Genomic DNA, 26,631 nt, shown 5'->3' on the forward strand with positions numbered 1-26,631 from the left:
GGCCAAGAACACTACCCTGTGGAACACCAGATATCACATTCCTATACCTACTATGGTACCCATCAACAACAACTCTTTGAGATCTATTACTTGAAAAATCAATAATAATGCTAAGAAACGACCCACCCACTCCCAACGATTTCAGTTTGAAAACAAGGGCCTCATAATTAACACGGTCAAAGGCATCACTAAAATCAAGGCCAATCATACAAACTTCCCGACTACAATCAAGGGATTTCTGTACAGCATTGGAGATTGTAAGAAGGGCATCACATGCTCCAAGGCCTTTACGAAAACCAAATTGCAAACTAGGGAATAGATGATTACCTTCAGCAAACCTATTAAGACATTTTTCCAGCAAATATTCAAAAACTTTAGATAATATGGGAGTTATGGAAATTGGGCGGTAATCAGTTGGACTAGAGCTACCACAAACACATTTACATGGGGGAATAACATTACCAATTCTCCAACAAGTGCTAAAAGCTCCTCTTCTTGCTAACTTGCGCAAAATAACAGATAACTTTGGAGCTAAGAAATCTGTTATCTTTATAAAAAACAAAGGAAAAATACCATTTGGGTCTACACCTCCATAAGTATCAAGGTCCATCAAAAGAGCTTTAATTTCACGAGATCGAAAAGCTAAACTAGTTACTTTAGCCTCAGGAAAACAGGAATGAGGAAATTCAAGTTTTTCATTACTCTGTTTACAGTCAAAAATATCAGCCAAAAGGGTTGCCTTTTCCTTTCCACAGAGAGTGACTGAGCCATCTGGTTTAAGTAAAGGAGGAACTGTTGCATCTACACCAAAGAGTGCAGATTTAAGGGTAGACCACCATTTATGTTCCTGAGTTGTACCAGAAAGGGTTTCTTTTATGGTTAAATTGTACTCCTTTTCAGTTGAGGCATAAACTCCCTGAGCAAAAGCTCGAAGCTGAGTATAGTTATTCCAGGTCAAATCTGATCTGTTACCCTTCCAAAGATGATAGGCCTCCTGCTTCTCCAAATAAGCACGTCTACAATCATCACTGAACCACGGTTTGTCCTTAGCACACGAGAAGGGATACGCCTATCAATTATATTGACTAGATTCTCATTCAAAGGGACAACAGGGTCTACACTACTATATAATTGTGAACAATTCAAGCGCAAAAGATCATGCAAAACCCCATTCCAGTCTGCTTGGGATTTCATGTAAATTTTACAAGAGTATGATGCATCATACATTCATTTCTTTAGTTATCACGACATTTCTGTAAAAATTGTAGTAGCTTATAATCTATTTCTTAGAGGTTTGAGAATCTGTTCCCAAGCCTACCTAAGTAAAGAATTTGAAATCATTCGTAAACAACTCGCCCAGCTATTCTACCCGACGTACGTCATAGAAAAGGTCATCAATAAAGCCAACATGATATATTATAAAGATCAGAATGTTACTAACCAAAGGGATTTTAAAATAAGATAAAACTCCCATATATAGAAGGCATTGAAAATATAAAAATAATACCAAAACTGAGAACCCCTTTGTTTTTCATATCCCAAGACCATAGGAAGCGCCCTTATTAATGTTCATCAAAATATATGAGATATAGAATCCGGCGTTTATAAAGTACCATGTAGGGATTGTGAAAAAGTCTATGTTGGACAGATGGGCCGTTCGCTATCTCAAAGATTATCCGAACACAAAAGATCTGTTAGGTATGGCTATGAAAACTCGGGGATTTTCGTTCACCTTAGAGATTTAGGGCACCAGATTAACTGGAGTGAGTTGTCTTTGCTTTTTAAGAGTACCTGTCCGTACAGAAGGAAAATCCTGGAATCAGCCATCATAAATCAATCAAACACAATGAACCTATCCGCCGGCCAACGGAAAGCTGACACAGTGGACAATACTCTCCTCAACCCTATCATTAAGAAGATAATCCATGGAGACCAACCACCACATATGCATCAGAGGTCAAGACATCCTCCGAGCGGATCAACAATACAAAGACACACCTGGATATAATTAAATTTGGCTAATCCTTCCAGCATTATAACAACTGTAGAACATTTGGAAACACCCTTTTGCTTTCCTATATAAACCGTCACTGTCCACTGTATTCCTCATTTTTACTTTACATCCTTAAGGGGGCCAATGTTCTTTGGCCGAAATATAGTGATTTATCTATATTTCCTGTGTTTCTTTTATGGGCCTTTTTGAAAAAAACATATATATATATACAGTATATATATACATATATATATATATATATATATATATATATGTATGTATGTATGTATGTATGTATGTATGTATGTATGTATGTATGTATGTGTGTATTAAGCTATTTGCCCCTATTACTTTGGATCTTTCATATGGATTATATGTGACATCTGCAAGGTTTGAATTTTCCTAGAAAATGAGGTTATTAAGAATTTCAGCACAAGATATAAACCTTTGCATGTAAAAACATTGATTTAGTTGCATTATCTAGAAGCTACAAGAGATATCAACTATCTTGTGAAAAAATTAATGTCATTTTGGTGAAGAGTATTAGAAATGATCATGCAGTATGCCAATGAAGACTAATTTACTGCAATGCCTTGAAGGGGACAGTTTTTTGGACAGTGCTTGTAGACACCATTATAAAATTCTCTAATATCCATAACTAGAAACCAAGTGATATGTGTTCCTGTTGTGACATTAACATTCTTCAGTTCCCTTTCCAATTTATGAATATATTCTTCAAGGAAAATGTTACTCCAGAGGCTACCAATGTTAGCCACAAATTAACTTACAGTACACCATTTTTGGTAAGAAACTAAGAAACAGAGAAAACTAGAGATCTCTTGATTACTATGCACCATAAAATTTATTTTGTCTGCTGCCTATAGTACAGTACACACAAGCTTTGGAAAAAAGAGGCTGGTTCTTGTTTGAATAGATATTCACCAACAAAAGTTTTACTGTATAAGATTTCTTTTAATGTGTTTCTTGATGAGATGGAAAACCATAGTTATACCTGAGGCAGTGGCTTAGCTGGACGACAGTGGATTCCTCCTGCATGCACTACTCCCGGGACATAAGGACGTGATGGTAATTCTAGTTCACGTACGCTGAAGAAGGACATTTAGAAAATTGCATCAAAACTTAAGCCACTGAAAAGACTATAAAAATCATATCATATTTTGTTGATTATAAGTGCTTTTCATAACACAATACTGTGTATATGTTGTCACAGTAATAATTTTGTAACATCTGCAGTCTCCTTTACATCAAGAAGGTACTGTATGCCCATTTAAACATAAATACTCACATACGTTTATATTGCTCATACACTGTATGTGACCAAGAAAGGCAGTCACACAAAATCACAAAATGAAATGTAAAATATTTTTAAACACATTAAAAAAATCTATAATCTTTAGACAAAGACATGATGTAAAAGAGTAAAACAAGGAAATTTGAATTCAAAATATACGAAAGGGAACGTAAAGAAAGTATTAGCAATTAATGTATGAAGTTTGATGGTAGGATAAATATGGTTTGACATCAGTGAATGAATATACTGTATACAAAAATGTAGTGGTCCATCCATCTACCAAGGAACTTCCTCAAATTTGGGTGGTAGCCGACATAGAAAACGAACAAAAGGGGAAACTTCTTCTTTTAGCTCCTCCTATCCTGAAATAAAGGCGACAGGAACAAAGAGGATTTAGAAGGACTGAAGTTAGAACTTTATCATAGCACAGGTAAGAGAGATGATATTCAGAGATCTGCAAAGTAAATAAGAGGAGGAAAATTTATGAAAACAGCTAAGTATTACAAAATTAAAAAGGAGAAAATTTTAAAGGTAAAACGAATATTGGAATGCTATAGGCAATAATCTGAAAATGTGTCAAATTAAAATAATCAACAGGTTGCAGCCTATTGGTAATGTCTGCCTGGTGATTGCCAGACTAGGGTTCAATCCCCACTCAAACTCGTTAGTTCCTTTAGTGTTTGCAACCTGACCATCCTTGTGAACTAAGGATGGGAGGTTTGGGGAGCCTATAAGTCTACCTCTCGAGACATCGGCAGCCATTGCCTGATCCTCCCTGGTTCTAGCTTGGGTGGAGAGGGGGCTTGGTCACTGATCATATGAAAATAAGGTTAGTTGCGCTGTCTTCACTGCTAAGGTAATTTCACTATTGCATGACTCTGCCATTCATGATTAGCCTTTTAAACCTTTAAAAGGCAAAGAGGGCCCTTGAGATGATAGAAAAGAGAAAAGCCCAAGGGCTATCAGGAATAACAACCAATTAGCTAAAAGCATTTGGAGAAGTCTTTAATGTTGAGCTCACCAAAATAATTGAAAATTTATATAAGAAAGGATAGGCCTAGTAGAGGGAGAGAGTATGAAAATGAAAAATTTATGAAGGAAAAGAAAGAGGATGGACCACAGTGTGGAACTTCAAAAGAATAAGATTGATTGAGCATTCTATGAAAGCATTGAAAATGACCTTCACAAAAAAATATGAGAAATACACTCAACTTATCTAAGTTTGGTTTTATAACATAAAATAACAACAGGAAGTTCTTGGTAACCTCAAGAGCAATTCTCTGTAAACAGAAAAAGAAAGTTTTTACATATTTCATAGACAAAAATTACAAATCCAGAGTGTATCATGCTGACTCAGTAGGCTTAGTGATATTAATGTACTAGATCATAAGATGTGGAGTGAAGGAAGTAAGCAAGCGGATTTATCTTTGTAATGTAAAAAGATACAATTGAGTGCAGGAAGCTGTTTCACAAAGATGACTGTATGTTAACATCATAATTACAGGGGGGAAATGAGGAATTTTTCTATGGATAGGAAGGTGAAATGTATAAAGGACTAGAAATCAACATAAAACAAAGCTTTTGGTCACTGAAATGTGGTGTGAGTCAACAGATGAGAGAATCAATGTAAAGATAGGTCAAATGGGAGCATTGTTGAGGGAAAAGGGTATGAGTTGGCAATGACAGTATACTTGACCAAACCTTTGGTATGGAAAGGTTATATTGGGAATCAAGGATAGTAATTTGTAACTGCTATTATGTATAATTATGGTTTTATAAAAACTTCCTTGGACTGTGACACACAATGTTGTTTGCTGTTGCTGAGTTTTGCGTTCTATTGTTACTTATGTGCCATTCTTGTGTTTAAGACTTACAGTCATTGCATGTTTTTATTTTGAATTAAAGCTAGAGATATGGATTGTGTTTATCACTACACCCAGTATTATGCTAATCATGAAGGCCTTATTTTCTAACTTTGAACAGTGGGAGTTGATGGATCATTTATAAATCAATATCAGGAATAAATTTTAACTAATAGATGCAAAGAGCACTTGACGATGGACACTAGCACAGGAATGCACAGTTCTTCATGGTACTATTCTTGGTTCATTACTCTTTATGTTATATTTGCACATGTGGTTTGGCCTTGAAAACATGTTGCTTACATATTCTGTTGATACCTCTCACTTCATCAATACTATCACATTAAATCTAGCTACGATTAATATATGGTACAAATTATGAAGGCTGAAGTGAAACTGGCAAAACTCAAGGTATGGTTGTTAGCAGGTCTAGACCACTGGACCCTCACTATCCTAATTTTTAGTTAGCCATGTTTCTTTTTCTACAACAATGTACATTCAAATTTTTATTTTTATTTCTCTTATAGTTTTTCTTTTTTCCATTTATTTTTCATACTAGACTACTTTCCCCATTGAGACCCTAGTGCTTTCAGCATCCTGTTTTACCAACTTGAGTTGTAGCTTAGTTTTTAATTATATTGACAGTGATAATACTTGAAGCAGTGGCTCCTTTGTATACTCTTGCTGAACAAAAACCATTGTTTCTTACTAAACTGTTTGATAATTCTAACTTAATTTTTCATTGGATAATTGTACAAGCATATGGTACAAATATTCAAGTACCAAGCAACTCTGACTATTTCTATTAGTTTTAGCAATTGTAGGTATTTGTAGTTTAAGTGCATCACCATCTGTTTCTTACAGAAAATGTACAGTACACTACTCCATCCTTCAACATCCCGACATCTGTTACAAGATGGTTAAGCATTTTGCTTTTAGTCATAAACTTCGTGTAAGATACAAGGACCGACACAGATCACTGATGTATAACCTAGAATCCTGTCTTTCTTCTTATCTCCTCTTGATTGAGGAATTGACACATATTTCAAATAATGTACTGGCTCGAATCCTAACATATGTTATGGAATGTATGTTTATTGGAACATTTGATATTTGTACTGTAACAATATAATAGATATTAAAAATATTCCCAGTGCCATAATTTAAATAATTTTGAAGCTCAAATTTTGTCAACAGGGAGGACACAAAAAGTAGTGACTACTATAAAAGTGCTGGAAAATATATCACAATTTATATATAAAAAATGGATAGCCTCCGTTAAATGATATACAGATGGGAAAACAAAGATTTATAGAGCAAAAATTAAAAATCTGTGTTACCTGTTCAAAATTATCAGAGACACATTTCTCTGTAATTCTTCAAATGGTGGTATACTTTCTGGACATAAACCAGCGTTACGACATCTATCTTCCATTCTGAAATTGAATAGAATTATATGGTTAATATTCCATTTTTTAATTCATGTTCACTATTTTCTCTACATTTTCTATCAGTTGTTCTATGATTTAATAATTCACAATTTAATCCAATAGAACAGTTTCAGAAGATAAAAAAACTCTCACCACATTGGCTGGCACTGCTGCAGGGAAAGAAAAAATTGCTTTTAACAACTATGAATCATTGTATAACATAGCAAAGAGTGGTCTTCGAAAAGGGCAAAAGGGCAAAACGTTACAAACAAAATAAATGGCTACAAACGACCTAAGAAAGTAAGAAATAACTCCATGTTGATATGAAAGAAATTGTATTCTAAATGGACAATGGGGAGTCTGTGAAACTTCTGCCTAGACAATATGCTTGTGATATTATTCATACTGACACTAAACTGCTTATGTGGAACACTACTACTGCCCCTGTTGGCACATGTAGTAAAGTTATGAATATCCAAGAATTGATAGAATTACTCAATAGAGTTCACTGTTATGAAAAACATGCCAACTCCTTTAAATGAACAAAGATATACTATCCAGATAAAACTAATCAAATCCATGGACAAAATTAACAAACAAATGTTCCTTGAGTATCAAACATATTTTGACTCCTCCCCAACTATCTTTAATGATGAATCTGGCACTCTCCCTGGTCAGGAATTGCTATCAGTATATATGAGAAAGTGCAATCTGAACTCAACAAAATAGAAGAACATGGTGTCACTACCATAATTACTGAACCAACACTGTGTCAGCCAAATTGTGGTTATCCATAAGAAATCTGGTGACATAAAAAACTGTGTCAATCCAAGAGAAATAGCAAAGCCCTTTTGAGAGGGCAATTCGTTATGCCAGTCCTAGAGGGTAAACTGCATGAAAGGGCCAAGTCTACTGCCTTCTCAAAAGTTGACCTGATTTTTGGATAATGGCATGCCTGCTTAGAGAAGGATTCAAGTCTTCTCATGATCTTTCAATCATACAAGCCTCCTGGCTAGTACAGTGGTAACGTGTTTGCCTGGCATTCGCGTGGCAAGAGATTGATCCCCGCCCAGGGCCGTGAGTTTATGCTGTTTACTGGGGAGGCTACTGCTGTGGTAGGGCACCACAGTGGGGGGTTGGGCTTGCCCGGCTGACGTTCTGGTGAGCATCTATTCTGATGGAACTGGAACTGAAACCAGACACCTTTAACCTTTAACAATGATCGTTATTGCTACCTATAGCTACCATTTGGACTCTGTTTCTGTTGAAATTATCCTACATATGCTTCCGGATGCTCTCCCAACTTTCTTGGTATTTTCTTTATCATAAATGATGCTGTAATTTTTGGCATGAATCTGCAAGAGCATGTTGCTCATCAAATAGAATTAAACTGAACAAATCAAAATTGTGTAAATCTAAGATTACCTTCATGGGACTTTTCACTAGTAAAAAAAAAAAAAAAAAAAAAAAAAAAAAACTGATCCTTGAAATGTCTGATATCATATCCCTATGACATATTCTTAAAACCATCAACTATAGAGCTAAGTTCCTTCCTAACCTGTCTGATGCTCCAACCCCATTTCTTGATCTGCTGAAAACTGACGTTCCCTGGAACTGGGCTGAATCTCACAAGTCTGCATTTGCTAAAGTCAGGAGAACTTTTAATTGTTTTATCTACTCTGACTCTCTTTAGTCCTACTAAGCACCTCAATCTGGAACGAGCAGTATTGCAAGTGCCTATAGTCTTGGTTCTGCTATCTCTACCAAGATGGTGAGCCAGTCGGTTACTCAAGCCGAATACTGACTCTTACAGAGATAAGATATGCTCAAATTTAAAAGGAAATGCTTGCTGTCTAGTTTGGCTTATCTAAGTTTCATCACTAAACTTATGGCCATGATATAACCATAATTGCCAACCATAAGCCTATGGCTGCCTCACACAGACAAACATCTCAACAAATCTCTTTAGCATCTACAAAATCAGTTCTCTCTTGCTCTATTAAGAAGTCCTCTATCTGTCTGCCCTACCAAGAAAACTGTGCACACAGTGTATGCTACTTCCACACCAATGAATAGTCTTCAGAAAATCAAAATTGCATCCAAAACCAATGATTAACTAAAGACTCTCAAGAAGATCATCATGAACAGGCAGCCAACCCCCAAATCTGGAGTTGACTCTTTAATTTAGAACTACTTTAACCATTGGAACAAAGTGTGAATTCATGAATGTGTAATTCTGAGAGGAGAAATGGTAGTAATCCATAAATTGGCTCAACAATATGGTAAAGTGTTTGTGCACGCTGGCCATATGGGGATCAACTAGTTTCTTCATCACTCATGAGTCAACGTTCTGGCCAGGTATGTCTAATGAATTTCAAAAATCTGTTTATTAATTTTCTATCTGCAATATCCATGCTACTAGAAAGCCATGAGAACCTCTGATTATGAATGAAATGTCTTTACCGTAACTTCATCGAAATGAATTGAATGTAGACCTCACCATATCTTCATGTCATTCACAAATTGAATCATCACTTCACCAGATACTGTATGGTATTCCTGAAGTTGACCACAGTGGCAAATGTTCACAATATGCTTCATCTATGTTTACGAAGTTTGCCAGAGATTGGGGTAACTTGTTGCTTTCCAAATGTGCTGAAGTCAGAGATTGGGGTTACTTCTAGCTGCTTTCAAAGTAATCACACAATATGAACAAGTGTGCCAAAGCCACCTATAGCTTCTGTAAAGTAATCAAACACAAGATGATTAAGTTTGCCAAAGTCAGAGATTGAAGTCACTTCTAATTGCTTTACAAGTAATCAAACAGAGATTGGGGTCACTTCTAGCTGCCTTCAGGGTAATCAAACAAAAGATGGTCAACTGTTCTGAAGCCAGAGATTGAGTTCATTTCTAGCTGCCTTCAAAGTAACCAAACACAAGATGATTAAGAGGGCCAAAGCCAGAGATTTGGATCCCTTCTAGCTACTTTCAGAGTAATCAAACATAAGATGATCAAGTGTGCCTAATCCAAAGACTGGGGTCACTTCTACCTGCTTTCAAAGTAATCAAACATAAGATGCTCAAGTGTGACAAATCCAGAGATTTGGGTCACTTCTACCTGCTTTCAAAGTAGCCAAATACAAGACGATCAAGTGAGCCAAAGACAGAGATTAGGGTCACTTCTAGCTGCTTTGAAAGTAATCAAACACAAGATGATCAAGTATGCAAAAACCAGAGATTGAGATCACCTCTAGCGGCTTTCAAAGTAATCAAATACAGGATGATCAAGTGTGCCGAAGCCAGAGATTGGGGTAACTCTTAGTTGCTTTCAAAGTAATCAAACACAAGATGATCACATGGGCAAAGCCTCAGACTGGGATCACTTCTGGTTGCTTTCAAAGTAATCAAGCACAAGATGATCCAGTGTCAAATCCAGAGATTGGGGTCACTTCTAGCTACTTTTAGAGTAATCTAACATAAAATGAGCAATTGTGTTGAAGCCAGAGATTGCAGTTACTTCTAGCTACTATAAAAGTAATCAATGACAATATGGTCAAGCGGGCTAAAGCCAGAGATTGGGTTCACTTCTAACTGCTCTCAAAGTAATCAAACACAAGATGGTCAAGTGTGGCGAAGCCAAATATTGGGGTTTCTTCTAGCCGCTTTCAAAGTAATCAAAGAGGATATGATCAGGTGTGCCAAAGCCAGGGATTAGTGTCACTTCTTGCTGCTTTCAAAGTAATCAAACACAAAATGATCAAATGTGCCAAAGCTAGAGATTGGTTTCACTTTTAGCAGCTTCCAAAGTAATCAAACACAAGAGGATCAAGTGTGCCAAAGCTAGAGATTTGGGTCACTTCTTGCTGCTTTCAAAGCAATCAAGCACAAGCTGATCAAGTGTGCTGAAGCCTCAAATTGGGGTCACCTCTAGCGGCTTTCAAAGTAATCTAACACAAGATGATCAAGTGTGCCGAAGCCAGTCGTTGGGGGTCAATACTAGCAACCTTCAAAGTAATCAAAAAAGATTATCAAGTGTGCCAAAGCCAGAGATTATGGTCACTTCTAGCTGCTTTCAAAGTAATCAAACACAAGATGATCCACTGTGCTGAAGCCAGATATTGTGGTCACTTCTAGCGGGTTTCAAAGTAATCATACACAAGATGATCTAGTTTGCTGTATCAGAGATTGGGGTCACCTCTAGCTGCTTTTAAAGTAATCAAACACAAGATGATAAAGCGTGTTGAAGCTAGAGATTGGGGTCACTTCTAACTGCTTTCAAAGTAATCAAACACAAGAAGATCCAGTGTGCTGAAGCCAGAGATTGGGATCACCTCTAGCAGCTTTCAAAATAATCAAACACAATATGATCAAGTGAGCCAACGCCAGAGATTATGGTCACTTCTAGCTGCTTCAAAATAATCAAACACAAGATGATCAAGTGCCAAAGACAAAGATTGAGGTCACCTCTAAAAGTTTTCTAAGTAATCAAACAAGATTATCAAGTGTGCCAAAGCCAGAGATTGGAGTCACTTCTAGCTACTTTCAAAGTAATCAAACACAAGATGATCAATTCTGCTGAAGTCAGAGATTGGGGTAAATTCTAGCTACTTTCAAGATAATGAAACACAAGCTGATCAAGTGTCCCAAAGTCAGAGATTGGGGTCACTTCTATCTGCTTTCAAAGCAATCATCACAAGATGATCAAGTAGGTTGAAGTCAGAGATTGGGATCACTTCTAGCTGCTTTTAAAGTAATCAAATACCAGATGATCAAGTGTGCTAAAGCCAGATATTGGGATCACTTCTAGCTGCTTTCAAAGTAATCAATTACAAGATGATGTATTGTGCCATAGCCAGAACTGGGGTCACTTCTAGCTTCTTTCAAAGTAATCAAACACAAAATGATCAAATGTGCCAATGCCAGAGATTGGAGTCACTTGTAGCTGCTTTCAAGTTGATCAAACACAAAATGATCAAGTGTACTGAAGCCATAGATAGGGGTCACTTGTAGCTGCTTTCAAGTTGATCAAACACAAGATGGTGAAGTGTGCTGAAGTCTTAGATTGGGGTAACTTCTAGCTGCTTTTAAGTTGATTAAACACATGATGACCAAGTGTGTTGAAGCCAGATATTGGGTTCACTTCTAGCTGCTTTCAAGTTGATCAAACACAAGATGGTGAAGTGTGCTGAAGTCTTAGATTGGGGTAACTTCTAGCTGCTTTTAAGTTGATTAAACACATGATGACCAAGTGTGTTGAAGCCAGATATTGGGTTCACTTCTAGCTGCTTTCAAGGTAATCAAACACAAGATGATCAAGTATGCCAAAGATGATGATGATCTTTACTCAGAACTACTGAATCTTTGATACAAGCCCTAGTAAACATCTGCTAGGTTGCTGAATGAGAACACTCATTCCTGTCTCAAGTAGTGTTCTATTAACAAGAACACCATCTAATGGGAAATTTGATCTTGACAAAAAGAAGACCAACACTGCAAAATGCACTCTCAACTGGAAAAATATGAAACTGTTGCATATTGTAGACTGCTTTTTTGCTGCTAAACCTGATCAAAAGTTTTCTATGACATAGAAAGTGTTGCTACTAATCATATTTCAAGATGACTTATGTTATCACCGATACAGTATATATCCAGAGACAGGATAGTCGCCTGCTTCACAAAGGCCCAGCTGAGAAATGAGAATCCCCTGAACTTTATTTTCCTTATGTAAATTCATCTGTCATTTTTCCAACCCCGAGAGCTTAGTATCCTGGACCAACTAACTAAAATGTCAACATGACAAAGTCTGTGCTTGAGATCCCTGTGTGTGTTGATCCCCCTTTCTTAAGTCTCAAAATCAGTGATAATCACAAAGACAAGATTTGGCCGAACCGTAAAAAAGTCACCAAGGTTATCTGATGAATGAACTGTGAAAGAGACTGTACACATCTAGAGGATTTTCTAACCTGTAAGGAACTATTTAATCGTAAATTGTAATCTCATTGCTATCTATCTTTATTTCTAATGTCTTAATAGTTAAATATCCTCCTCTTTGTATCTGGGTGATATTCACTTTTAAATAGTAGTGAGAAAAAGGTAATCTGTTTTGTAACTGCTGAATCAACTGTAACTGACAAATTATATTGACCTCAAAATTATCTTAAAAACAGGGGAGGATGTTTTGTTATATGTATGCTAATTCTCCACTAGATTTGAGTGCCCTCTGTTAGATTCTTCAGTAAAGACCTTCAGAATTTAAAAATTCATTTATCTTAATCTTGTCATGCAACAATTAAACACCCTAGTGTTAAGTAAATACATGCCCTGTCTGTGTTTGTAATATCTCTCTCTCTCTCTCTCTCTCTCTCTCTCTCTCTCTCTCTCTCTCTCTCTCTCTCTCTCTCTCTCTCTCTCTTTAAACATTTGATAAAGAATATAATTATAATTATTTCCACATTCAACTTACATTTAAACTAAATGTTAGTTGAATTGCGCTTCATTCATCAATAATTGTAAGAAACTAACTTTTTAATTCACAAATTAGGCATGTTTGATGAAATGTGCTCTAGCATCTGCCAAATTGCCAGGTAACATTAAGGGTGCATATGAGAGCTGCTTTCTTTGTAAACAAGCTTAAGAGTAATTAGTGTCAACTTTGCGTCTGCTTCATCCAGTGACTAAGGTAATCAATTTGCCTAAGCTTTAGAGGTCTAAATTTGCTTCTATGTTATTGAAATTTCCATCGATGACTCTTTCTTTTAATTGTTTAAGAAGTTTTACGATTGCTTTTTTTTCTAAAGAGAATTCCCTTGATACAGTAGTTAAAGGGTATATCACTCAGAGTTCTATTCTTAACTCCTGTCTCAGTTTCTTGGATGCCAGGATCTTCCATTCCTGTCACCTGATTCACTGACACATCTCAAATCCTCTTGGAAAGTAGCCAGCAACATTTATGAATTACTGACCGAGAAGATTTCTCAAGGTATATCTTTTGCAAAAACAATATTTTAAGCAGAATATGTACCTTTATTTTAGAAATTCCTGCGTCAAATCAAACACAACAAATAGAGATAAAAGGTCGTCTCTGTGAGTCTGTAATAGAGTTTGGTAGAACTAAAGTTTCTTTTCTAAGGGTTCTCTGTCAACAAAACATCTTTAAAATAGTAATATAAGAAAATAGACATTGAAAATAAAAACATGAGCTACTGTTTTTTTTTTCTTTTTCTTTTTTAGAAATCATATCTCCTAAATGTAGACTTGAGTTGCTGAATCACCGATCTAGCTATAATTAGCTCAAAGATAATCATGGTCCAGGAAACTAAATCCTAACAAAACTCTTCCCATTGACAACGTTTCTTTAACTATTTGCATCTCATTCAAAATTCTATAACCGATTCTTGAGTCCAAATATACTTTCAAAGAACATATTCGATCTGACTCTTCCTCAGCTTCCTCAAAAGCAGTATGTTGAGAAAGTATTTAAAGATTTTTGGAAACATGTCCATTCAGAGAAAATACTTTAAATCCTTTATTCTGATTTTTTAATGTTATTCTCTGGTCTTTCATTCAATATATAGCCATCATCTTGACTTTTTTGACAAGAACTTGCGTTTTCTTTCATGAGGCTCAGTACTACAAAGTTCTCTAGAAGTTTTATTAATCCTGTGTCCAAATTGTGGAATGACCTCCCTTATATGAATAGTTGAATCAGTGGAATTTCACAAGTGTAAACTGAATGGAATTTTTTTTTTTATATTGATCAGGTTGGCATAGATTTTGTTTTACAGGTAGTATGCTACTTTTCTAGTTACCATTGTTATTCATCTAAACAAAATGCTTAATAGTTCATGTCTCTTTTATAGGATAAAGCATTTCCATTTAACTAATGGCATGGATTTTAAGTTTTTGTATAATTCTCTCATTTCTTGGATTCCTCGATAGCGTCCCACTGGATGTCCCATGGAAGTAATGCAGATGCATTCCCTGTTGTCTTTAGATTTTTGGTATGCTATACAAAATATTTTGCCCTCAAAAGGGTGTTTGTGAATATAAGTTATTGCTAGGACTTTATACTAAAAATATAAGAATAACACCAAATGACATACAGTAATCTGGAAACAAAGATACATTTGCTAGTTGAGAAGAGGCATACTTACTTTTTAATAAAGTCGTGAAACATTAAACCTCCAAAACTTTCTAGCAAAACGTTCACTGTTCGTTGAAAGAAGGTGAATGGATGCTTGTATTGAAGTAATGGAACATTCAGGAAAGCTGGGTACGGTGGGTTACCAATGGCCTCTGCAGTGGTACTTAAAAGCCCCATAGGTGACACGTAAATAAAGGGAACCTAAAGATAAGATTCATTTATCAATTTGCTTTTCACTAATAAAAATATCTTGTATGAAATATCTCTCTGATTAGAAAATACTTTGTCCCTTTATTCTCATACATTGTTATAAATATCATAAATATCTGAAACGTATTTTCCTAACCAGAAATATTTTTTTTAGGCTCAAGCCACGTCATCCTAATGGAAGGTTCCTATTGGTAGCTTTCTAAAGGATATTTGGCTACAGTGATATTCCCAGAGAATTGACCTTTAGGTCTCCAGAATTCTAACTCCTGGTGCGAATATCCTTAAAATTTTTCTTAAGGATATCGCATAATATCAGGGGACGTATATCTTGATACGACACATAGCCTAGCAATCTTCACCCCAAATAGCGCTTTCGTTTCGAGGGGGAAGAGTGGTGAAAAACAGAAGGGGAGCCGTTATCAAGGTTACCCTTCCTCCCGTACTATTACGAGTACAGTATCCAAGATGGCGTTCATTCCTATTTTTGTAGCGAATTCGCACGGTGGTTTTCCCTGTTGATCCAACGTTTTTGATCGCTTTTGTGAGGATTAATTATGCAATTTCCAGCTTCTTCTGCCTCTGGAAAGTTGAGTATTTATTCTTTACAGTGTATAAATTTTAGCTCCTGCTTCAGAGTGAAATTAGAGTAATTTATTGTGTTAAGGAGCTGGGCCAATCACCAGAGGCGCCATGGGCGCTGTCGTTCGTTATGCATGTGTTATTTAGTTAGCACAACGACATTCCCGGTGGTAATAGCAGTAATAAATTATGAAAGCTATTTAGGCACAATTATACTAATAAAGATATATTATACATACAAATTTCCTCTTCCTTATGTCGATCGTATACGTTGGAGTTTCGGTGATTTAGGTAGCCGAGATCTCGCCCTGCGCTAGGCTACCTAGCCTATGCGCTTTAGTATACTTTCATTATCCCCAGTTACCCTCGTGTATCGTTTTATCAATTCAACAGGAGATAGTATATCTCCTAGAATTACTTATATAACTCGATACTCGTCTCCTGTGGAGATTTAAAGGTAATCCCTTCTTCCCTCTGAGTGCCTCCATAGGCAACAACCCTATCTTAGTCCATAGATAAGCCTCTCAGGCTTGACTAGGCTAGTGTTTTCTGTCTTCCACCCTTGCCGGCGAGTATGACGGTTTGGGTTTTCGACAGAACCTCAGAGTATTCAGTCTCTCTGCCGGCGGCCGACCGGCAGGGTGAGTAGTCACTCACCTGCCGGCTTAGAGCTGCCAACATAGGAGGTTAAGCCTCCCTAGGCCGCACTTAAAGTGGTAGTATGATGCCGTCACCTTCTCCCCTGCGGTCTAGAAGACTAGTCCTGTTTCGGCAGACCCTAAGCTGAAGAATAGATATTCTTCTGCAGCTTAGGATGGCGCCTATACTTAAACAATGTTTCACTCTTGTGTGGAAGTGGCGGCAATCCTGCCGCTTTCTTCTGCACTTGATACAGGACCCTTTCGCCTTCCCCTCTCTGTCCTTTAGCGATGGCCTAGCTATCGCAATCCTGTGGCCGTTGTCCTGCAATCTCACCGCTTGCCGGGTAGGTTGTGGTGCCGGCCGGCCTCCTACATAAGAAACTGTTTAGTCACTCAGTCTTTCCCTTATGGACACAAGGCTCCGGGAAAGGTTGTGCCGGCTGTGACGGCTGCTGGTGGGAGACCCCTCTGCTGCTTAGTGTTCTTCAGTCCTCTCTTGGACTGCCATCCACATTCCTGAAACCGGCAATGCCAGCAACAGATCTTATGGCTGGAGGGAAGCTTGAATGATGCATTCTCCCCTTCCATTTGAACCCTCATTCTGGAGGAAGGCAGTAAGGTTATATACTTACACCCTTATTTATTGTAAACATACATTTTAATAAGGCAGCCCTTCACTCCATGCTTTCTCTCTCTCTCTGTCAGTTAGTGCCGCCAGGTACTAAGCTGGACCGGTGCCGTCAAGTACTTAGTCAGTCGGCGGCATGCCGGCTGGACCAGTACCGTCAGGTACTACCCAGCCGGCATGGCGACATGCCGGCCGCACTGTGCCGCCAGGTGCTAGCCCTGCCGTCAAGATGCCGGCTGAACTACAGTATATGATTATACAGTAACCAGTATATTTGCAGTATAGTATATACTGCAGACAGAAAACTATAATATATATTATACAGTAGTTATTTTCCAACATACCTTGTGTATCCTTGCACAGTCTTTTGCTGAGACCAATTCTATATTGAAAGAATAGAATTCCTTCAATACTCTGATTAGAAATCAGTTAATAGCTTCCCCAACAATATTAAATAGTTTTAGAAGGGTCAGTGGTAGTACACATTTTCTATCCCTAGAGGTTAGAACCCTTCTCTTTTGAGTTTGCCCTAATCAGGAAACTCTATAATCTTAATATTGGGGGGAGGTCACAACAATTGGCTGGAAAGGATACACAAGTATGTGTCTTTCCTAATTTCTTTCTAGCTTACTATCTCAAGCTATAATGGTTAAAATATTAATATTTTGCATAATCTGTTTGTCATGTGAGATAAACAATCGCACACTCATTTAATTTTCCTTACTTTACAGGAGGAACCCCAGATGAAATGCGATGCGATCTTCTGCAACCATAGGAGTAGGAACTTCTACGGTCACAAAGCATGCAGGTCTCATGCCCGCTGCACCATCATTACCGAAACCCTGCAATACTGGGACCCCAAAGTCTGCAATATCTGCCGGACCTTGGTGACCGAAGGTTTTGACGACCCCAAGACAACGAAGTCGAGGGATGCGGCACGAGAAAAGCTGCGCAAGTGGGTAAGAGGGTTCCAGAAGAATTCTCCGGGACCATACATACCTAACGATAGGATGCGTAGCTTGCTGTTCCCAAAAGCGGGTAGTGAAATTGTTGTGCCCCAAGCACGACCCGGACCTCCCTACGTCAGTGAGGCGTTGTAAAGCATGACATCCACCAGGAGGAAAGGATGTCGGAAGTGTCTACGGACACTGAAAAGGATCTACTAAAGGATGTTCCCGAGGAGGAGTCTACTCTACCTCCGGAAGAAGATGATGATGTCGAGTCGGAGTTCCTTCCGTCTGTGCCGGCACCGGAGCCATTACCCTCGACATCTTCAGCTTCTACCCCTCCATTGGACAACATGAGCCAGATACTGGCCCATCTTACGGCCTTAATGGAGAACATTCGCAAGCAAGGCGAAGCAAGGGAAGCGAGATTCGACAGAGAGCTCCGTGAAGCTCCACTTACCGCCTCCCGAGGGTCATACAAGCGACCCAGAGGCCAAGACCTCCCAACCTGCTCCAACACCAATCCCTGGAGGTATGCGGAGTTTATGCCGATTACTAACAGCAAACTCTACATCTCGGAAAAGATGTGAGCCGTCCCCTTAAACGACATCCAGTTTTGGCCAAGCTTTAACGCTTACCCTGATTGCTTCATTCGACTGAAGCATGAACCAGCCCCAAAAGAGGAGAAGGAACCGAAGGAAGTCATGGTTTTCGGCCACGATAAGGCACAGGCTCTCTTGTCGTGTAACCTGAGAAAGGCAGGCTATTCGAATTCGAAAGTGTCCACCTTGAGCAAGAAACACCCTACCTTTCTTGCTCCTGCTTCAATAGCTTTCCCTTATATGTCGAAGGCATTTAAAACTCTTGCCAAGGCAGAAGCTGGCAATCCATGCACTGCACTAGAGGAGTGCAGGCCTCTGTCGTTATCCTTGCCCATGGAAGAGAAGGAATGGATGAAAGTCCACCTAACCTTCTCAGTAGGGAAACTGGACGCAGACATCGCTGAACAACAGTTTAGCGAGAATCTCTCTAAACTTTCTGACCTACTCTTGCGCAAGGAACAAGAGACGAAGGAGAGACTTGCTGCATCCTTATCCCTACAAAACTGCATAGAGATGTGTGCAGGCCAAAAAAGTACCCCAGACAAGCTCATGGCCCTGGCTAAAATGCATATGGCCATCTTATTAAAGGACCTGTATGCTTTCATGAAGGCTAGGAGAGCCTGTAGGGAGTTCGTGTTCGCTGCTGCAACAGTGAAACATGAACCCAGGAAGCTGATATCTTCTAACATCTGGGGTAAAGACCTCTTCCCGAACGAAGTAGTCAAAGAGGTAGTTGAGAAAGCCACCACAGAGAATAGGAACCTTCTCTAGAAGTGGGGCATCTCTTCAAAGAGGAAGTCTTCCCCACCATTTGCTGCAACAACAGACCTCAAGTACTTAAACTGATCCACCTCCTCAAGTAACTCTCCATTCAACATGACATTCAACCTTGCACCACCTTCCCTTCTCGTACATCTCATAACCTTACTCTTACCCACATTAACTCTCAACTTCCTTCTCTCACACACCCTTCCAAATTCTGTCACTAATCGGCAAAGCTTCTGTCCTGTGTCTGCAACCAGTATAGTATCATCTGCAAACAACAAATGATTTACCTCCCATTCATGGTCATTCTCGTCTACCAGTTTTAATCCTCGTCCAAGCACTCGAGCATTCACCTCTCTCACCACTCCGTCAACATAGAAGTTAAACAACCACGGCGACATCACGCATCCCTGTCTCAGCCCCACTCTCACCGGAAACCAATCACTCACTTCATTTCCTATCCTAACACATGCTTTACTACCTTTGTAGAAACTTTTCACTGCTTGCAACAACCTTCCACCAACTCCATATAACCTCATCACATTCCACATTGCTTCCCTATTAACTCTATCATATGCTTTCTCCAGATCCATAAACGCAATATACACCTCCTTACCTTTTGCTAAATATTTCTCACATATCTGCCTAACTGTAAAAATCTGATTCATACAACCCCTACCTCTTCTAAAACCACCCTGTATTTCTAAGATTGCATTCTCTGTTTTATCCTAGATCCTATTAATCATTACTCTACCATACACTTTTCCAACTACGCTTAACAAACTAATACCTCTTGAATTACAAGACTCATGCACATCTCCCTTACCCTTATATAGTGGTACAATACATGCACAAACTCAATCTACTGGTACCATTGACAACACAAAACACATATTAAACAATCTCATCAACCATTCAAGTACAGTCACACCCCCCTCCTTCAACATCTCAGCTCTCACACCATCCATACCAGACGCTTTTCCTACTCTCGTTTCATCTAGTGCTCTCCTCACCTCCTCTATTGTAATTCTCTCTCATTCTCATCTCCCATCACTGGCACCTTAACACCTGCAACAGCAATTATATCTGCCTCCCTATTATCCTCAACATTCAGTAAACTTTCAAAATATTCCACGCACCTTTTCCTTGCCTCCTCTCCTTTTAACAGCCTTCCATTTCCATCTTTCACTGTCTCTTCAATTCTTGAACCAGCCTTCCTTACTCTCTTCACTTCTTTCCAAAACTACTTCTTATTCTCTTCATATGAATGACCCAATCCCTGACCCCACCTCAGGTCAGCTGCCCTCTTTGCCTCATGTACCTTGCGCTTTACTTCCACATTTTTCTCTCCATATTTTTCATATTTCTCTATACTATTACTCTGCAGCCATTCTCCAAAAGCCCTCTTTTTCTCTTCCACGTTTACCTTCACTCCTTCATTCCACCATTCACTGCCCTTCCTCCTGCTGCCTCCAACAACCTTCTTGCCACATACATCGCTTGCAATCCCAACAAAATTTTCTTTTACTAACTTCCACTCCTCTAAATTACCAGTTTCTCTTACTTTCACTTCGTCATATGCCATTTTCAACCTTTCCTGATATTTACTTTTTACCCCAGGTTTTATTAGCTCTTCAACCCTCACTGGCTCCCTTTTACATCCACCTACTCTATTCCCCCACTCTTTTGCTACAACTAATTTTCCTTCCACCAAAAAATGATCAGACATACCGTTAGCCATACCCCTAAACACGTGCACGTCTTTCAATCTTCCAAACATTCTTTTAGTTAACAACACATAATCCATTAATGCCCTTTCTACTACTCTTCCATTTGCCACTCTTACCCATGTATACTTGTTTTTATCTTTCTTTTTGAAAAAGCTAGAACTTATCACCATCTCTTGCTCAACACACATATCTACCAGTATCTCACCACTCTCATTTTCACCTGGTATGCCATACTTCCCGATGACACCTTCTGCCTCTCCAGCGCCCACTCTAGCATTTAAGTCACCCATGACAACTACATAATTCCTTCTACCCAGTCCTTCTACACACCTAGTTAATTCATTCCAGAACTCATTCCGCTCTTCTTCACTTTTCTCACTACCTGGCCCATACGCACTGACAAACGCCCAACATTCCCTACCCAACCTAACCTTTACCCACATTAACCTAGATGATATTTCCTTCCATTCCACTACTTTACCTGTCATCCATTCACTCAGCAATAAAGCCACATCCTCTCTTGCTCTTCCCCTTTCAATCCCAGACACTCTACCAGACATTTCACCAAACATCACTTCACCCTTCCCTTTTATCTTTGTCTCACACAAGGCCAAATCATCCATCCTTCTATTCCTAAACATACTTCCAATCTCACATCTTTAACTCTATCGTACTACATCCACGCACATTCAAACGCCCCAAAACTAGAGTGCGGGGAGAAGTCACTCTCCCCCCAGCTCCATCTCTTTGCTGATGTCTCACAGGATTGTAAATACAGGAGAGGGGGTTCCCAGCCCCGTCGTCCCGTCCCTTTTAGTCGCCTCACACGACATGCAGGGATAACGTTGGCACTATTCTAATTGTTTTTATGCCCCCGCGGCCACAGGGGGCATAAAAATTTAATCTAAATCAACAACAATAAGAGCCATGTTTGCCATTCCCTGTCTTTGCACAATGGAGGAAGACATTTTTCAAATAACAGCCGCTAAAATAATAGAACATAGACCTGCAACTTGTAAAAGAAGAATGGGAAAATCATAATATGATGGTAATTTCAAGTAAAAAGTGCACAACTGTCTTGGACAGTGATGTCTTCAGGATAAAAAGTAGTTCTTGAAATATCCTAAAGGTTTAACATGTTTGCGACCAAATATATAAAAAGTTGATTTCTATGCTCTTTTTTAAGTTAAATGTTAATAGGGGAATCAATCATATTCAAGTAAGTATATGATCATACTAACGACAAAAGTTCTACCTAGTGCCCTCCTGTGGGAGTTTAATGTGTAATAATTTGTCTCGCGTACTAATATCTATAAACACTTGCTCAAGAAAAAGTCTCTACCTACATTATCATTATCATTGTTATTATTAACAAACTTAATTCCTAGACTTTTAGGGGGGCTTACCCGAAGAATGTCTTCCTCTTCAGAACAAAAAACACAACACCACATAGAGATCCTGAATAAATGATAAATCAGAACCAATGGAGATGTTGAGGTAGAATCAAAGATTATTCAAGAAGTCAGATGAAAAAAGGAAATAAAGTACAGAGAAGAAAATGAAAGGGAAGATTCAGAGTTTTTTTTTACAAACAGTTACACATCTTTACCAACCAATTATTGATTTTTTTGGCTCAGCCATGTCGTCCTGATGGAAGGTTCCTTTAGGTAGCTTTCTAAGGGATATTTGGCTACAGTGATACTCCCAGAGAATTAACCACAGGTTCCCAGAATTCCATCCTGGCACGAGTATCCTTAATATAACTTTTAAGGATATCACATAATATCAGGGGACGTATTTCTTGATATGACACATGGCAATCTTCACCCCGAATAGATTTTACACTTTGAGGGGGAAGAGTGGCGAAATTGAAGGGGAGCCGTTATCAAGGTTACCCGGTGGATCCCCTCCCAGTACTACTACAGCGTATTTTTCCTTTTAACGTAGCCATTTAAGCACGGTGTTCTCCCACGTTGCTCTCGGAGTTGTTACTGTTTTCAAGGAATATTATCATGCAATCTCTAGCATCTTCATCCTCTGGAAAGTTGAGTATTTAATCTTTCCTGTGTATAATTTTTGGCTCCCTTCTCACAGTTAAATTAACATATTTAGGTGTGTTAAGCAGAGCACTGCCATCCCCGGAGGCGGCCATTTTAAGACCGTTGTCGTACCCCATAAATGCTTTATTTAGTTAGTAGTACGACGTTCCCGGTAATTAGCTATAAAGAAGTTCTAGCTAGTTAGGCAAAATTATACCAGTGAAGATAAGCTTTACACATGTAATATTTCCTCTTCCGAATAAACGTTTCTATCGTATACAATAGGGCCTCGGTGGTACTAGCGTAGCCGAGATCCTAACTAGGGTTAGGCTAGCCTAACTTGTTTTAGTATACTTTAGTAACGTTATCCCCCATTTAACCTCGTGTATTGTTTTTAATAATTCGGTCAGAGATATAGATATCGCCTAGAATTACTAATATAATTCAATATGCTTCTCTTTTAGAGAAATGAGGATAAACCCTTCCTTACCACTGAGTGCCACCAGCCCAGGCGACAACCCTATCTTACGTCATCGCCATCGAGTAGTGTACTCTGGTTTGACTTGGATAGTGTTTTCTGTTGATCTTCTTTGCCAGCGAGTATCCCGGCTTTGAAATAAGACGGTAACTCAGGGTATTCTGTCTTGTTGCTGACAACGCTATCAATAGGGGAATAGTCATTCCCCTGCCGGTTACATCGTTGTCGGCATAGGAAGTTTGGCTTCCCTAGTCCACAACCGAAAGTGGGTAGTATAATTCCCGCCACCTTTCTCTCTTGTGGACTAGAATACATGTCTTATATCTGGCAATGTCTCAGGCAAGGGAATCGTTATTCCTCTGCCGCCCAAGACGGCGCCGATATAGGAAACTATGCTTCCTTGATTTACAGCCGAAAGTAGGAGGCATACCTGCCGCCACCTTTCTATGTAAAATATAAGACCCTTTCCCTTCCCCTACAGTCCTTAAGTGACGGCCTAGCCGTCACAATTCCTGTGGCCAGTATTCTATAATCACCCTGCTTGCCGGGCTGACTGGGTTATTGGCCGGGCTCCTACAAAGGCGGTTAGGTTGCCGCTTCGACCATTTCCATAACGGAAGCTAAGGTCTGGGAAAGGTTGAGCTGGCCATGACAGATGCCGGTGGGAAACCCATTATACTTTTGAGTATTCTTCAGTCCTCTCTTGGACTGCCATCAACAAACCCTGTAACCGGCAGTACAGCCGGCAACAGAATTGTGACTGGATAGAAGTTAGAATCAATGTATTCTTCCCCTTCCATTTGAATCCTCATTCTGGAAAGAAGGCAGTAGAGACAGTAGTCCCTACACCCCTAATTATTGCACTAAACTATAATAATACGGTAGTCCTTCTTTCCATTCTTTCTCTCTCTCTGTCAGCTAGTGCCGCCAGGTACTAGCCTAACCCGGTAGCATACCGGCAAAACTACAGTATAAGACAATACAGTAACCAGTATTCCTGCAGTATAACAATACAGTAGTTAGAAAACTACAGTGTATAATGATACAGTAGTATGAAATTTCCAACATACTCTGTGTATCTTTTCACAGTCCATTGTTGAGACCGTTTAAAAAATGATGAGGTGAAGTATTCCTTTAACTTTCTGATGAATCCTAGATCATCGGAACACCAATGATTACCTGTCAGTATTAATATTCTACAAGTGGTGGAGTTAGTGTTAGTATCCACTGACTTCGGCTCTACATACAAGAGTTATTCCACTCTGTATTTTCCCTAATAAGGAAACTAAAAATATTAATATTGTAGGAGGTCACAGCAATTGCCTGGAGGGGAAACACAGATATGTGTCTTTCCTACTTCTTTTCTAGCTTACTATCCTAAGCTAGGATAAATAATAGTAAAGTATACTATTTTATGCATGTGTAATTTTATCAGTGAGATAAATTACCCTATACTCATTTCACTCTTTCTTTCCTTACAGGAGGAGGCTAAGTTGAAGTGTGCAGTCCTCTTCTGCAACCACAAAAGTAGGGACTTTTATGGCCACAAGATGTGCAGGTCTCATGCCCCCTGCTACATGGTATCTGGATCCCTGAGGTACTGGGACCCGTATTTTAAGCATATTTTATATCAATGATATTAACAACCTAGTACTCATTCACCCTTTTCTCCCTTACAAGAGGAGCCAATGGCGAAGTGTACAGTTGTGTTCTGCAACCACAAGAGTAAGAGTTTTTGTGGGCATACGATGTACAGGTTTTATCACCCTACTGCATCGTACCTGGATCCCTGAGGTTTTGGGACCCGAAGGGTCGCTGCAATCGCTTGATTTTGCCGACCGACGGCTTTGTAAAAGATATCCCTGATGCACGGAGTCAAGGGAAACCCACCAAAGGTGAGTATGAGGATTCCAGAAGAACTATCCGGGACCTTACCTACCTAACAAATCTTTGAAGTACCTACTGTTTCCTAGGGCTCAATCGAATACGTTTGTGCCTCAGGCATAGGTCCAGCCTCCCTCTATCCAACGGACAGTGGAAACGGATATCAACAGGCACTGCAAGGTTTGGGTATCCACCAAGATCGGATGTCAGAAGCGTCCATTGACACCAGACAGGACCTATTGCAAGAAGGTCCTGAATAAGGAGTGGTTCAACCACCCACGGAGGAAGAAGGATCCGTTTCGACGGTGACTGAGGTCCCTCAGCTCACTGCGCCGGCATATCAACTTAGGCCGTCACCCTCTTCAGCCCCAACTCCCCAACTAGCTAGACAGGTCGGCAGGAGCGAAACGCTCCTAGAGTCGATCCAGCAGATGCTGACACTGTTCTGGAAGGAACGGGAGGAGAATAAGCAAGATCTCAAAGAGATGAAGAGAGAGGTACAGGGAAGGAAACACCCTGGCGCTTCCACGGGCTACTCTAAGCCCCTTAAAATATCTGACCTCCCTCACTGCTCTGAACCAACCCTGGAGGTAGACGGAACACATGCCCATGTTGAATGGGAAGCTTTATATCTCCGAGAAGTTGGGGTCTAATCCCCTTGAAGAGCTTCAATTCTGGCCCAGCTTTCAGCGTACCCATATTGCTACGTGAGACTGCGAGATGAACCTACATCCTGCGAAGAGACTATACCGAAGGAAGTCATTGTCCTCGAACATGACAAGGCACAAGCCATCCTTACCAAGACCCAGAAAGGGGCTGGATATACTAACTCCAAAGTCTCAGCATTGAGTAAGAAGCATCCAACCTTCATTGCTCCTTCCTCCTGAGCCTTCCCCCTTTCGGGGAAAGCCCTAGACTGTGTCATGAGAGCAGTCGAAGAGGGCAAACCCTGCCCAATCCTAGAGAAATGCAAACCCTTATTTCTAGCTATGCCCACCTGCGAGGAGAAGTGGAGAGAGGTATATCTAACCGTCTCCGTCTCGAAGTTGGATCCGGAGATAGCAGGCTAGCAGTCTAATGAGAATTTTCCAAAGTTGCCAAACCATCCTTTGAGAAGGGAACAGGAGACGAAAGATAGTCTTGCCGCCTCCCTGTCTCATCACAACTGCTTAGAAATGTGTGCAGGCCTTTAATAACGCCCCAGCCTTGTGATGGATTTGTAGGCTTTTCTCAGGTCAAAAAAGGACCGGTAGAGAGCATGTATTTGCCGCAACAACGGTGAAACACGAACCCAGAAAACAAATTTCATCATGTATCTGGGGTGTAGACCCTTTCCCACAGGAAGTGGTCCAAGAAGTCATTACTAAAGCCACCATGGAGAATAGGAA

General features: G+C 39.5%; 2 protein-coding genes across 5 annotated transcripts in view; one reads left to right on the forward strand and one right to left on the reverse strand.

Annotated features, from left to right (window-relative positions):
• The window catches only part of LOC137624350 (equilibrative nucleoside transporter 1-like), a 788,303-nt gene that overhangs the window by 241,885 nt on the left and 519,787 nt on the right, over positions 1-26,631 (forward strand). The window lies entirely within an intron of this gene.
• Positions 1-26,631, reverse strand: part of LOC137624347 (UDP-glycosyltransferase UGT5-like) — a 154,598-nt gene that overhangs the window by 56,893 nt on the left and 71,074 nt on the right. For all 3 annotated transcript variants that reach the window (XM_068355033.1, XM_068355034.1, XM_068355035.1), the window contains exons 4-6: positions 14,751-14,941; positions 6,508-6,603; positions 3,006-3,099 (exon numbers count right to left, since the gene is read on the reverse strand). In XM_068355033.1, the coding sequence (XP_068211134.1) occupies positions 3,006-3,099; positions 6,508-6,603; positions 14,751-14,941 (381 nt within the window). The remainder of the gene's footprint in view (positions 1-3,005; positions 3,100-6,507; positions 6,604-14,750; positions 14,942-26,631) is intronic.

This window comes from Palaemon carinicauda, chromosome 31 (genome assembly GCF_036898095.1).
Source record: "Palaemon carinicauda isolate YSFRI2023 chromosome 31, ASM3689809v2, whole genome shotgun sequence".
NCBI lineage: Eukaryota > Metazoa > Arthropoda > Malacostraca > Decapoda > Palaemonidae > Palaemon > Palaemon carinicauda.